Raw genomic sequence first — 14,482 nt, 5'->3', positions numbered from 1 at the left:
ATGGCATCATCAGTGGACCTGTTGTGGCGGTATGCGAACTGTAGAGGGTCCAGTGAGTCGGGTAGTGCAGAGCAGATGAAGTCCCTGACCAGCTTCTCGAAGCATTTGCTTACGATGGGGGTCAGGGCTACAGGTCGCCAGTCGTTCAGTGAGGAGATGGTGGAGGATTTGGGTACAGGGACGACGGTGGCCATTTTGAAGCAGGCTGGGACTACAGACAGAGAGAGGGAAAGGTTGAAGATGTGCGTGAACACTCCAGCCAGCTGAGCCACGCATGACTTGAGGACGCGGCCGGGAATCCCGTCCGGACCAGTAGCTTTGCATGCGTTCACCTTCCTGAAGCACTTCCGCACATCCTCCTCAGACACAGTGTGCGCACTGACGTCATCCGCGGTGCGCACACTGTCCGGTCTCATGGTGTTCGCTGTGTCGAATCTAGCGTAGAATACGTTTAGATCCTCACACAGAGAGGCCGTGGTCTGCGGTGTGCTGGTTTTCCCTCTAAAGTCTGTGATCGTGTTTAGTCCCTGCCACATACTCCGAGGGTTGTCAAACTGTTGCTCCACCCTGTCCCTGTACTCACGTTTGGCTGCTTTGATCGTCTTCCGGAGTTGGTAATGTGCGTGTTTGTAGTCCGATGTGTTCGCGGAGGCAAAGGCGGTGCTCCGTGCCGCCAGTGCCGCGCGAACATCTCCGTTAATCCAGGGTTTTTGATTTGGGAAGGATTTAACTGTTCTGGATGGATTAAACTGTTGCTACGTTCTACTACGTTCTACTAACTTGATGGTTTCCACTGTTTCACACGTTATCTTTTAATAGTCTCGGCGGCCGTGTATTGATGATGAGGATTGATTATTCATTTAAGAAGGGTGAGCACTTTGCTCTGGATTTCGATTGACCTTCACCGCTTGAAGATCAGTGCATAATCTTGAACAAAAGTACAGCATTGGTGTAATGTTCTGCCCTTGTTAGTCCATCAAACAAGGAAACTGTGACCTTTTCTCAGGCCTGTGATTAAGCAAAGATCAACCATGCTGCAATTTTGGCAACATCACAGACAATATGAGCCATCTGAGGCTGTAATCCACCCAGCTGACAGTATTTTACGTGCCAATTATAAACTGATTTAACTGCACGACATCAACCCACTGGTTAACTGGCCACTTCATTATGTACACTCGTTCAACTGCTCATTAAAGCAAATATCTAATTAGCCAAACATGAGCCACAAACTAAAAATATTTAGGCATGTAGACATGGTCACGAGGGTGTGCTGACTGGTGACTTTGAATGTGACATGTGTTAGTGGCAGACAGGCTGCTTGAGTAGAAACTGCTCATCTGCTAAGACATTCAAAACATTCATGTCTAGGTTTTAAAGGGAGAGTGCCAAAAAAGAAAATACCCACTGAGTGAAAATTTAGGAGCAAAATAAATTGCAGATGGGCGAGAGCAGAGAAGCGTGGTCAGACTTGTTTTGAGGTAATAGATCAGTAAAAAAAAGTCAACTCTTTACCAGCAAGGTATGACAAAAGAGCATCTTAGTATATCAAACCTAGAAGCAAGATGGATCCATCCTGTCCTGTAGCAATTTAGGGTGCTGGCACAGAAAGCAGTATTTCCAGGCACCTTGTGGGCACCCTTGTACCAGCCGTGAGGCATTAATATGCCAAAGCTTCCTGTGTATCAGTGTTGACCATATCTATCCCCTTTTCAGAAGGATACCATCTCACAAAGCTCATATCGTACACCGATCAGCCATAACATTATGATCACTGGCAATAACACTGATTATCTCTTCATCGTGGCACCTGTTAGTGGGTGGAATAAATCAGGGAGCAAATGAACATTCTGTCCTCAAAGTTGATGTGATGAAGAAATGGGCAAGCGCATCTAAATACGGTCATTTCTAGCTCCAAAAACCCAATACGGTGGTGGCCAAATAGCTTTGAGTTTAAGGGGTTTCCTTAACCTATATGTGATGGTATATTACCTAAATCTATCTTTTATATACAGTCTATAAGTAGAATAGCGGATTTGCATGATGGCAGTGCTGCCCATAAATCTACAGCATTAGGACAGTTATTAAGCTAGAAAAGGGGTTTCTATTCAACAAAAGCAAGGTGTATGTGTATGTGTAGGTATATGTAATAAAGTGACCCTGCAGCTAAAGTAAACGGATCCCATCTTACTCCTGTAATGTTGTAAATGTAGCAGCAAATCTATCAAATTTCCAATCACAGGTGAAAAATAGGCCTAAAGCAGAAGCGATACCATCAGCTACACTTTAGCAATGGCACGAAATGTCTGCTTTGTTTTTTATGGCTGATCCAAAGTGAATCAATAAAAATGATTCTGGACGAGTTCCATATGTCAGTGCCGTCAAGCTAAAACAACACTTTTCACCATGGGTCCAGGTTCATCGTTTAAACATGCTGGAAATCCAGCTTCCCCCAGTGAACCTTTCTTTCTCTCCCTGTATAACTGCATTGCTGTCAATCATGGCTGAACATTTATGATTGACAGTATTAGACGCCTACTTATTATAGGCATATAATAAAAAGAAAATCTCATTTTCTGCAAGGTGAAACTTTAAAAGTGCGACAGTTTCTAAAGCTCCATTGTTTACCTCACATGACTTGTCAAAACTAAAGGAAGAAGAGTTGCGTCTAGGCTTCATTTTTGGATGGTCAACCAGCCTCGGCTGATGCTGATATCAGAGTAAACAGACTTCTGTTTTCATTAATGAGCCAAAAACATGGTGGTCACTCAAATGGAAAAGGAGGCTATTCAGTTAGAGTTTCCATCTGTTGTGCTGCTGCTGCTGCACTTTTGTTTAACTGATGGAGCAGTTCCTGAACTGCGCATATACAGTACATGCTGATAAAGAATGCATAGCTACCTGCATTATTAAACAGCCACATAAGGCATTCATGAATATCAAATGCTCAATATGAATATTTAGATGGTAGCTTGGTAGTGAACGGTTCCCTTCATTGTTTGGTGTGTTGATGGGTGGTCACAGAGTTGTGGCAAATTGAGTTTAAATAGGTGTTTACCAGTTCAGCCGAGGGGTCCTGTGCTGCTTTTGAAGAGATCAGAAGTGACTCATGAATATATTAGTCACTTCTGACTAAGTGATAGCGGCAGATTATTTCTGTCGCTATAAGCGGTTTAATAACGGTCATATGTGCATATTTTTCTTAGATTTGTATCTTTTTTTGCCCAATCTGGACACAATTTTTATTATATGCTATTTGGATTGGAAAGCTCAAATTTCATGAGATCTCACTGTTTTGGGGACGCCTCCGGCTCATGCTTGGTGGTGTGCAATAACCTAACTGTCTTCTGTTTTCCATTTTGCCTTTGCAGAGGTCTCAATATGGCCTGACTGAAAGTAGGCAATGTGAGATCACTAATTGGTTTCCGGACTCTACATTTTTATACCTTAACATTTTTGTTTTGGCTGCTGTACCACAGGGTAGAGTGGCTGCTTATCAACTAATGCTAGCAGGCTTGGTTAGCAAACTGCATCCATAAATTGCACTGGTGCCAAGTGCAAACACAGAAACCTGCTATTTAGTGCCAACTACCAAACTAAAACAAAAACGAAAAACTGGAGAGCAGAATATTCTGGAGAATAGAATATTTTAACAAAAGCTGTTTGAAAAAAGAATATTTCAAACAGCTGGCAGCACATCTGGTGGCTAGAATTGTTGCCTCACAGTAAGAAGGTTCTGGTTTGAATCCACCTCTGTGTGGAGTTTGCATGTTCTGCCTTCATGGGTTCTCCCTGGATACTCCCACAGTCCAAAAACATGCACGGAGTTAGGTTAGCTGGTGATTCTAAAGTGACCACAGATGTACATATGAGTGTGAATTATAGTCTCTCTGTGTTAGCCATGCGGCAGACTGGTGAACCCTGCCTCTTGACCTAGCCGGGATAGGCTCCATCCTATGGTGAATTGGATAAGCAGATGAAAATGAATGGATGTTCCAAAAAGGCACAAACACAGTTGAGAGGTCGAGCTCTATGATGGGAATTAACAGAACGGAGGCTGGAGATAGCAAGCAGAGTCTATTAAAGCAGCCACAGCCTTAAATATAAGCTTTAACAGTGTCCAGCCTGGTGAATTGTGAAAAACAACCACCCCCATACAACCAGCAAATTAGCTATAGAAACCAAAACTGTTATTCATACAAGACTGTACGCATGCTAATCTAAAGGCTATAGTTGGGTATTTTGACGTGAGAGTGTCTGGGAACTGACTCGCTTTTGAAACCAGCCTTGAGTGGCCACAGATGAACTGTCATTTTGGCCACTCTGGCTTCATTTAGCTGCCCTGGAAGTTGTTGCCTGGTCTAGTATGTGAGAGAGTGCAAAACCTCATGGTGTTCACCTGTCGAGTGGGGAGAGAAAAGGTAGGAGGGAGTGTTAAGAAAAATCCCTTACAATAAACTTGTCTCTGGAAATGGCTGCCCCTCCCTGTTCTGGTAGGTTCCTCCTGTTAAAGGAAGTCTTTCCTCCCTACTGTTGCCAAGGTGTCGTCTGATTGTTGCTGTCTTTTTCTCTATTATTATTGTAGGGTCTTTAACTTACAATATAAAGCCCCTTAAGGCGACTGTTGTTATTTGACAATATATACAAATAAAATGGAAGTGGATATACAGATAATAAGATAATAAATATCTGTATTTTACAGTTTACACCTTCATTTCCCAAAATATTCCCCATTCATAAAATTGAAGCTCTGAAGTTCTTACTTGACTTCGCTCTCCTGAATCCTCTCCTCATCCAGGTCTTCGATAAACTTCTCCCCCTTCATCCAATAGATGAGTGGACTGACGTCTCCGCTGTATCCAAAGAACGCTCTGCACGTCAAGTTAACCGGACTTCCTGTGGGAGACGAGAGAAGGAGTCACCTGATAAAAATGTTACAAATGTTAGCCCTGAGATACTGATGACTGTCGAAGGGTCTGCCCTAGACAGTGTCCTCTAAATAAGTAAATAAGTACATAAATAAATAAAAATAAGAGATCAGAGTGTTCCTTTCCAAATATGGTGGATAGAAATAGCCACAAGATATGATATCTGATGCCTGACTTACAGAACCTATTCTCTCCTTTTCACCCTCCGAAACACTCCACGACAGCCTTGCTATCCCATCAGTTCCTAAACTGTTCCTCACTCTCCTGAGGTGCCATCTTAAACCACACTCAACCGTTTTTAAATTCCCCGACACCCTCTTAAACTTATAAACGCGCTCTTGAACCCTCTTTCATGCCAACTTTGTAACACCACTGTACCTTCACAAAAGCTCTTTACCCTCCTCCAAAGCTCCCTTCTCTGTCAGATCCCACTTTTACATTTACATCGCTGTATTTTGCAGGAAGTATTTTGGAAATGTTTAAACACCACAGTGCGGTACGGCTGTTAAGGAGGAGGTGGCTTGTGCTGGTAATGAATGCAAAACTCACAATTCAAACCGCACAGCCTAAGCAGGAGTTCAAATTGCACATTATCGACTCAATTATACTTGTATTGCTGCGATAAGAGGATATGCCCTTATGGGTCTGTGGAAGCAGACTGTGCCTAAGTCAGCCTTCATTCATACTTCATACAACTAAGATGCAGCTTTCGGTGTGAATCAGAAAATAAAAGGTGTTTATTCTCTCTGGCAAAAATCCGTGCTACAGCGCAGTGGCTTGATTGCACCCAAATTCCTTTTTAAGTGCTCAGCAGTGCACGGTAATGGTGGTTGTTTCATAACCATTATCACCATTTGGGTGCAAGCAACTTCCAAGAAGTGAAAACCTGTGAATTACTGCCAGACAACCTAACCTATCAAGACTGGAAGAGGTTGGCCCTGTTAGATACCATGGTCAAAAAAACAAAAACAAACTTGTGCTTTAAAAGATGCCAAAAATCAACTTTGAAAGAGCAAAAGCACCGACTGACAGAACGAATATTTAATGGGGCCTGCACATAAGTTTAGAGATAAAGCTTTACATACAAATTAATGCATGAAGTGGAAGTGGCCTTACTTTTATCACCTAGGAACAATAATCTCATTATGAGGGCTGTCAGTGAGCCCGCTGTCATTCCAAGGGCATCAGATGCTTAGCCAAAGCTGCTGGCATCTCAAAGAAGTGGTGATAACACTGAAACCTGCCTCACTTCCAGCTCCATATGAATGCTTGGATGAGACACCTTGTCATTACACTGAAACGCATTGGGTACTCTTAAGCATCTTCTTTCCAGTATGCAATCTTATCGATAAAAAGGGTATTTTTGACCACAGAGGACCACAAGCCATTTCACTCCTACTGCTGGTTGCAAGATAAATGGAGCAGGGTTGTGTCATGAAGGCCTGAGTTAACACTGACCACCATTGGTGGTGTTGATTAGCTGGGTGCTGCGGGGGTCATCTTAGGGGGTCATTGTATTGTTGGGGTTTCCTTCTTATTGTTGTAGGGTCTTTTTATTACAATATACTCTTCTTGTGATTTGGTGCTACATTAAAAAAAACCTCTTTCTTACATGGGTATTCTAACATAACGGCTTAGAGCTTAAGGAGTTAAATATCTTAAAATGCTGACCAACTGGGAAATGAAATAAATCCATATCCATAAGAACCAAAGCTGTAGAAAGCACAAAAATTGAAGCACATGTAAAAGTTTAACAAGGCTGAAAACAGGAAGAGAAAAAGCTTCCAACACCTCAGGTAATTTTTCTGTACAAACAGGCAGCGTGATATACAGATCGACTTCCTGGGATGATCAGGGTCACGCACAGAAGACCCATATCAAGCCCCGTCTTTCACATCAGCAGGAGTTCCTCTCTCTGCATCGCTTCATTTTCTACATCCTCTGTGACTGGAAGCAGATAAACCACTTTAAAACCCGTTTTCTCTTCTCTGCTCGGGATTAGAGACCTCTCACTCTTCTTTCACGCTAATCATATGTATGCCGCAACCGACGGCATATCCGTGAATCAGTGCCCTGTGCTGCCAGGGGGGGGGGGGGGGGGGGAGAGAAGAACCACCTCATCAAAGTTGGAGAATGACTCTAATGCATAAAAAAGTGGCAGCTGATCAAGGAGGCTCCACCAGTTGTGTGTCCAGGAAGGCAAAAAGGTGATTCAGCATCTCTTCATTAGCTCTCCGTGCTCATTGGCCTGTGGCGAGTACTCAGAAGTCTGTGAGATGGGAGATAACTGTGGCGTATAATTGGGTACTTGCTAGTTCAAAGATAAAGGGATTTTATTTTACCAAGGCCTGCTCTAATTTGGCCCTCTAGTGCAGTCTAGTGCACTGAGATGATAGCTAAAGCGTTAACAGGGAAAATCTGGCTTGGAGATGCAGAAAAGGCCCTGAATTTGAGGTGTGTGTGGTGCGTGTGTGGAGGCTGGGAGGAGGCAGTTTTGCATTTTGTCTCACGGCTCAAAAAAAAGAAAAAAAAAAAGAAAGAAAAGTTGTCCACAGCTGAAAGATAAGGCTTGTGTGTGCGTGTGTGTGAGAGAGAGTGCGAAAATGAAAGAGACAGAGAAAATGAGTTTTGGGGATGGTGGGATCTGTCCTGGACCACACAGACACACACACGCACACACTTTCAGACACATTGCAACACTTCTCAATTCCACTAGGGGTCTCTGTGGTGTTACAAAGGAGGCGGGCTGGTGTGTGCAGTAGCAGCAAATAAAACAACAAAAACAAGAAAAAAAAGACCCTAAACACACCATTTTGACAGGTGCAGAGAACAGTAAAAGGAAACACGGTTCCTCTCTTTCTTTTTTTTGCCACCTTTGATGTCAAGAGGCTTCACCCATAGATTCAAACAGCATATTGTGTTGTAGCGTCGACAGCTAGACTGCTGTGCAGACACCAGTCACAGTGTCATTCTCTAAGACTCACTCCAAGGGAGCTCCTCGTGCATATGGCTGCGTGTTATTCCCTTAACGATGCCGTGCTAATTTGTGCCGGTGTAGTTGCGAGCAGCTAAAGGCTGCAGAGAAGGAAGTAATGTGCTCAGTCTGGGAAATGCACAAATGGCCATGCAGGGATTTAAGCTTACTGATTTTAACATTCAAATCCCAACCTCTGGTCTTGGTCAGGGGGGTAAAGTGAGTCTTAATGCGATTGTCTCTCCTCTCTTATCTCTCTGAGCCTCCAGAGCATCTCTCTCAGTCGCTGTGGCTGCAGGACGGAGACGTCAGCAAAGATTCCCGTGGTAAAGGAGACAGACTTGAAGCTGTGGAAGCGTGAGTCGCCAAAGAAGAATACAGGGAAAAGGAGCGGGGATGTATGCATTTCTACATCTCTGACATTAAAGAAAGTGGAAATATGAGGAAAAAAGACAGCTAGAAAAAGTTTGAAAGAGGAATCCCACACATGGGAGAACTGAAAGACTTCCTACACTGAGTGAATAGAGCATTGTACTGCCCTTGTGTGCTGACGATTACACATCACTACATCTGCATGCAGTGCGTGCACCATCCATGTCGACTTAATCTACCAGCGTTTCCCATTCAGATCCTAACAATCAAGCTCTTGAGTAGGGAAGCCTTTGTTTTCTTTATTCCTTCGCTTTTAACAGCCTTGAATAAATTGCAGCTAGCGGTAAAATACTTCAGAGGGAAGAGGCTAAGCTTTTCAGTACTCGTGATCTGAACAGCACTGAAGACGCGTACGGCATACAGAAGGTTTAATGTTTGTGGCGAGATGAAAAGCCATTTGGAAGCTTGCAATTTAAGACAACATTATACATAAACAGCAAATTTTCAAATTACTGCTAATACACACAGGTTTTAGATCTTGGCAAAATTGCTTTAATGCAATATTTATGTTAACAGAAATCAGCTGCAGTAGGAAAGACTGCTTCAAGATTTGAAGCTAATTCATGAATTCTGAGTGGCAACAATAACAACAACTTCTTGCAAAGTGTGCTCAGCAGGTTGATGGTCGTAAAGTGGGGCCTTCCTGTGCAGAGTTTACATGTGCCCTCTGTGCCTGAGTGGGCACTCCCACAGTCCAAAGACATGCATGTTAGGCAAACTGCTGACTCTAAACTGGCCATGGACGTGAGTTAGAAAAACGTGCTTGAAGTGAAAACACAAAAGTGCTGCTCGAATGTAAAATATGACTCAGAAGTTAAGCCTAAGACAGACTAGAAAAGCACTAAATGACTGGAAGCACATAACATCACCAACAACATCTTTGCAAAATGTCAGGGTGTTATTTTGACTTTAGTGGAAATTTCTTTTCTCCCCAGTTTCTCTGGTTGCTGACTTGTTCTCTCTGCTCTGATGAATTCACCTTCAATGCAACTCAACATAAAATAACTTGAAGATTGCCCCGCGGAGGAGAAGGATAGAAGGACAGTTATCTTGACTGAGAAAAAGGCCAGAAATTGAATAAGCTGATAATTGATGGTTTAATGGGGTTTTCCCAGATTCAGCAGGCCTATGTTCATGAGAATGATCTTTCACCGAACTTCCACATTCTAGCGTTCCCGGCATCATTTTTTTAAACACACTGGGTACCCGTTATGGTCCAGGCTAGTCTGACTTCAATAGAAGCACTATACCATGACACTGGGTAGGACTTGAGTATGTGGCTACCGAAAAAATGGAGAAGTTTGTTGTGGAGGGGAAACCATGAAAGGGACATAGTGTGTTAAACTTAGGACGCCAAGTGGTCCTGGTCAAACATCCATTTGTGGCCAGTCGGGAGTAGAAGCTCTGAAAACTTTAAGCATTGCCTTCATCATCTGCTCGAGTGCTGTGTTCAGGCAGTAAAGGGTTACAGTAGTGACAGAGGCCTGTAATTGCGGCGGCTGGGTACCCACTCACATCAGCGTTGCCAGATGTGGCGGTTTAATTGTCTCTCTGTTCAGCATTCACTTTGCTTTGCTTATTACAGCCTAAGCCTCTCCAATCATGCATTTTAAGGCAGCCATTGACTGTGCTTTATTCAGTAGTCATTTAGTTATGTTCCCCCTCGCGTATGGTCAATCTCTTGTTATTCATACTTAGCACTGCACCTCATTATCACTAAGCAGGCAAACTGCCGCTGCCGTTTCCACTAATTAATGCAGGTGAAGCAGATATCAAGAGACATAATATAATGTTTGCGCTGTTTTCCTGAACTTTATAAGCATGTTAACATGTGGCAATCGTAATAGGAAATGCTCGGTGATGTGTTGTGAAATTACAATTTTCTTGGATCGGTGTTACTTTTGGCGGGGACGAGCCGTGTCTGGAAATTAAATAAGGTAATATGGCTGAATATTACCGGGGAGTGGGAAACAAACAGGCTGGGGGTTGGGTTAATAACAAGTCCAATTCAAGCCTTGTGGAACACAGCATGACATTTGCAAAGTTCAACACCCACTCTCTGCATTGATGTTCTCATAATACAACGTACTTTAGCACAAAAGCAGCACCTATTATTGCCGCCCAGTCCAGCAGAATCATTACCAACGTTAAACCCTGCGTTGCTTATAATCTTGTGGAGAAGTCACAGTTGAATTCTCTTAATGAAAAGCTCATTAGACATTAATGAAACACTTAAAGGGTACTTCACAAAACATTAGAGAAATGCCATATTGAATGGAGGAAGTGAGGTTTTACAACAATTAGAAAAGCATCAGATGTTGACAGCAGTTGCCATGTCAACTATGAAGCAGATGCTATTTTTGCTAATGGTTATGTGAGGCATTGTGAAGTGTTTTCTTTGAGGCGTAATGGTTTTTCTTTGCTTTGCATCAGTTAGTGCTGTTGTTTCTTTCCTAAACGCCACTTAGGTTTCTGAGTTGGGATGCACCCGCTTTGCTGCTGACTCAAATACATCTCTTTAATCCAAAAGAAAAAAACCAAAACAAAGCACAGAAACATTAGTTAAAACCCACGTCTTCTTGCCCATCATGATTTTTGGTTGTCAAAATAGATTTTCAAACTCAGTACCAACATTTGGGTAAATGCTCAATGTACAATATCATTTTCACAGGAAGAGATTTCTCAAAATTAAGATGACAAAATTACCGGTTGGTGCAAATGTATTCAGCTATACGTTTTGTTTATTTCCTTTGTTTCTGGTGACTTGGCGCCATATTTTCTTGGTGGTCCAAAAAACTTTTTGTGGACTTTTTTTCAGCTTCATTTTGGGATTTTAAGAGAAAAATAACACTTTTTAATACAAATACTTTTGTTTTCCTCCAGCATTACATTTATCATTTTGTAATTTGCCATAGCCAGTAGCTGCTACCTTGAAGACCAGATTACACTTGGACACAACATGAGACCCGAGCTGAGCAGTCATTTCTTATATGTTTCTTTGTTTGCCTTAAGTCCTTGGCAATTAATAGTTATATTAATAGTAATTGCTTCACAATAAAGTAAATTATTCACCAATGACTCTTCGCAGTTAGAAACTTAAGCCACCTGTGCCTGAGTGGACCCCAGTGGACTTGAAGACATGACAAATACACTCAACAAAAATATAAACGCAACACCTTTGTTACTGCTCCCATTCCCCATGGGATGGACGTAGAGACCTAAAATTCATTCCAGATACACAATATAACCATCCCTCCCAAACAGTGGTCACAAATCAGTCCAAATGTGTGGTAGTGGGCACATCTGCTATATTGAGATAATCCATCCCACCTCACAGGTGTGCCACATCAGGATGCTGATCTGACATCATGAGTAGTGCACAGGTGTACCTCAGACTGCCCACAACAAAAGGCCACCCTGGAATGTGCAGTTTTGTCTCACAGCAAAATGCCACAGATGCCACAAGCAATGAGGGAGCGTGCAATTGGCATGCTGACAGCAGGAATGTCAACCAGATCTGTCGCCCGTGCATTGAATGTTCATTTCTCAACCATAAGCCGTCTCCACAGGCGTTTCAGAGAATATGGCAGCACATCCAACCGGCCTCACAACCGCAGACCTCGTGTAACCACACCAGCCCAGGACCTCCACATCCAGCAGGTTCACCTCCAAGATCGTCTGAGACCAGCCACCCAGACAGCTGCTGGAACAATTGGTTTGCACAACCAAACAATTTCTGCACAAACTGTCAGAAACCGTCTCAGGGACGCTCAACTGCATGCCCATCGTCCTCATCGGGGTCTTCACCTGACTCCAGCTCGTCGCCGTAACAGACTTGTGTGGGCAAATGCTCACATTCGATGGCGTCTGGCACGTTGGAGAGGTGTGCGCTTCACAGATGAATCATGGTTCACATTGTTCAGGGCAGATGGCAGCTGAGAATGTCCCAGTTCTTGCATGGCCAGCATACTCACCGGACATGTCACCCATTGAGCATGTTCGGGATGTGCTTGACCGGCGTATACGACAGCGTGTACCAGTTCCCACGAATATCCAACAACCTCGCACAGCCATTGAAGTGGAGCGGACCAACATTCCACAGGCCACAATTGACAATCTGATAGACTCCATGCGACGATGTGTTGCACTGCATGAGGCAAATGGTGGTCACACCAGATACTGACCGGTTCTGGGTCCCCAGACCTCCAATAGCGCAAAAAACTGCACATTCCAGGGTGGCCTTTTGTTGTGGGCAGTCTGAGGTACACCTGTGCACTACTCATGATGTCAGATCAGCATCCTGATGTGGCACACCTGTGAGGTGGGATGGATTATCTCAATATAGCAGATGTGCCCACTACCACACATTTGGACTGATTTGTGACCACTGTTTGGGAGGGATGGTTATATTGTGTATCTGGAATGAATTTTAGGTCTCTACGTCCATCCCATGGGGAATGGGAGCAGTAACAAAGGTGTTGCGTTTATATTTTTGTTGAGTGTATAATCCAGGCTTAGTAATAACTCAACAGACGCTAATGTTAACCTGTGTGCTAGCTATGTTAACATTTGTAACTGTTTGATAATACTTCAATAATGTCTGAACGGGAGCTTTCCTAACCCCGTACAATAAATACGAGTGTGTTGGCAACAGGGTTGTCCAAGTTTCTTTTAAGGCAGTTGTGGTATTGTTTTGGTGTTCAGCTGCTAGTGAGAGGAGGGGCTGTGTCAGGGGGGAAACAGCACCGTCGTATGAGTGCTGTTGCAAATGAGTAATAGAAATTTTTTGTGTCACTTTGTATCTGAGGATCATCTTTTACCGACAGCCCTACTCAGTGCATTTGTATGATAGCTATCTACTGAAATATCATAGCACTTTAGAATTGATGTTATTGAAACGTAACATAATTGGTTCTGGTGATAATTTGAAGTCCTGAGATTTAAAAACAAAAAACAAAAACGCTTATCTCATGGTGACACAGCAGCGACTGGATAACAACAGGACCTGGATGGTCACTGGGGTTTAGTACAGGGCTACGCAGACCAAAGAGGGACATCTAGAGGAACCCTCAGTGGCTTCATGTATTTATGGCTAAAGAGAGGAATAAAAAAAGTAGAAAGTGTGGTTGGGATGGAAGTGAAAGACACAGATACACAATGGAACATAGAGTGATAGCACTGAACTGAATGTTCCTCAAGACCTTGCTGGGTCACCTTTCAAGCATGCCCATACCCCAAGCATTCCCATTTCATCAGTGGAGCTCCCCGTGGTTCGATGCTCAGGCTGAATCCACTTTTACCAAAAGCAGTGCTTTCAATGATTTTCTTTTCTTTCCTTAACTATTGTCCCCGGCACTCAGTATGTTCTCTGCCTGCAGTCGGCATGGAGCCTTTCCTGACTGCAAACCAAATCTACTCCTGCTGAAGAGAGGGTCTCTGCTGAAAAAGTCTCAGCCAGCCTCCATCCAGCCTTGCTTATGTTCACTTGAATTTGCTTGTTAATAAATGTTATGACTCATGGCAGTTGCATGGCTGACTTTCAGGAGCTGCTGAATTTATCAAATACTATTTCTAGCCCCGGTCTGGCTCATTCCTGACAAATTACAGTGTAGCATGGTGTTACTCACACCTACACACTCTTAAACAAGCCAGTGACACTCCCAGTGAAAGGAGTCTCTCCATGTAAATAAACCTCCAAACTTCAGCTTGCATTCCTTGTGCTGCAGGCGTCTTTAGCACTGCCAATATCATGCTCCTGGGGTGCAATCGGAATAAACAGTATCACTCTAGAAATGTCCAGATGATATGAAAATGAGTAGCAGGCATGACAATGTGAAGGATGATTGTTACACTGCTAGAAAGGTTCAACTTGAATCTTAAGCAACAGAGCGTAAGGATAACATTCACAACTATAATGCAGTTTGAAACTTATTTAGGTTGCCTGTTTTCTTAGTTTTCATGGGCTGTTATTTTATTTTTTAAATTTACAGTGAGTTATCACTAGAGTTACAACATGTTTAGTCCATCCATCCTCATCTGACATTTATAATCTTGGAAATAAAGTTTAAGATCATAGTTACAATTCTGGCTCTTCATGCCACCACAACAGACGTGAAGTGAAACAGAATCAATACGCAACTGAAACACA

At 43.1% G+C, this 14,482-nt stretch overlaps 1 protein-coding gene across 2 annotated transcripts in view; it reads right to left on the bottom strand.

Moving 5' to 3' along the window:
- Positions 1–14,482, bottom strand: part of LOC309701084 (interleukin-1 receptor accessory protein-like 1-B) — a 343,032-nt gene that overhangs the window by 40,705 nt on the left and 287,845 nt on the right. For both annotated transcript variants that reach the window (XM_082525081.1, XM_082525082.1), the window contains exon 7: positions 4,764–4,896. In XM_082525081.1, coding sequence (XP_082381207.1) covers positions 4,764–4,896 — 133 coding nt within the window. The remainder of the gene's footprint in view (positions 1–4,763; positions 4,897–14,482) is intronic.

The sequence above is a fragment of the Aulonocara stuartgranti genome, assembly GCF_965226115.1.
Source record: "Aulonocara stuartgranti genome assembly, chromosome: 23".
NCBI classification, from domain to species: domain Eukaryota; kingdom Metazoa; phylum Chordata; class Actinopteri; order Cichliformes; family Cichlidae; genus Aulonocara; species Aulonocara stuartgranti.
This window is presented reverse-complemented; position numbering and strand designations above follow the sequence as displayed.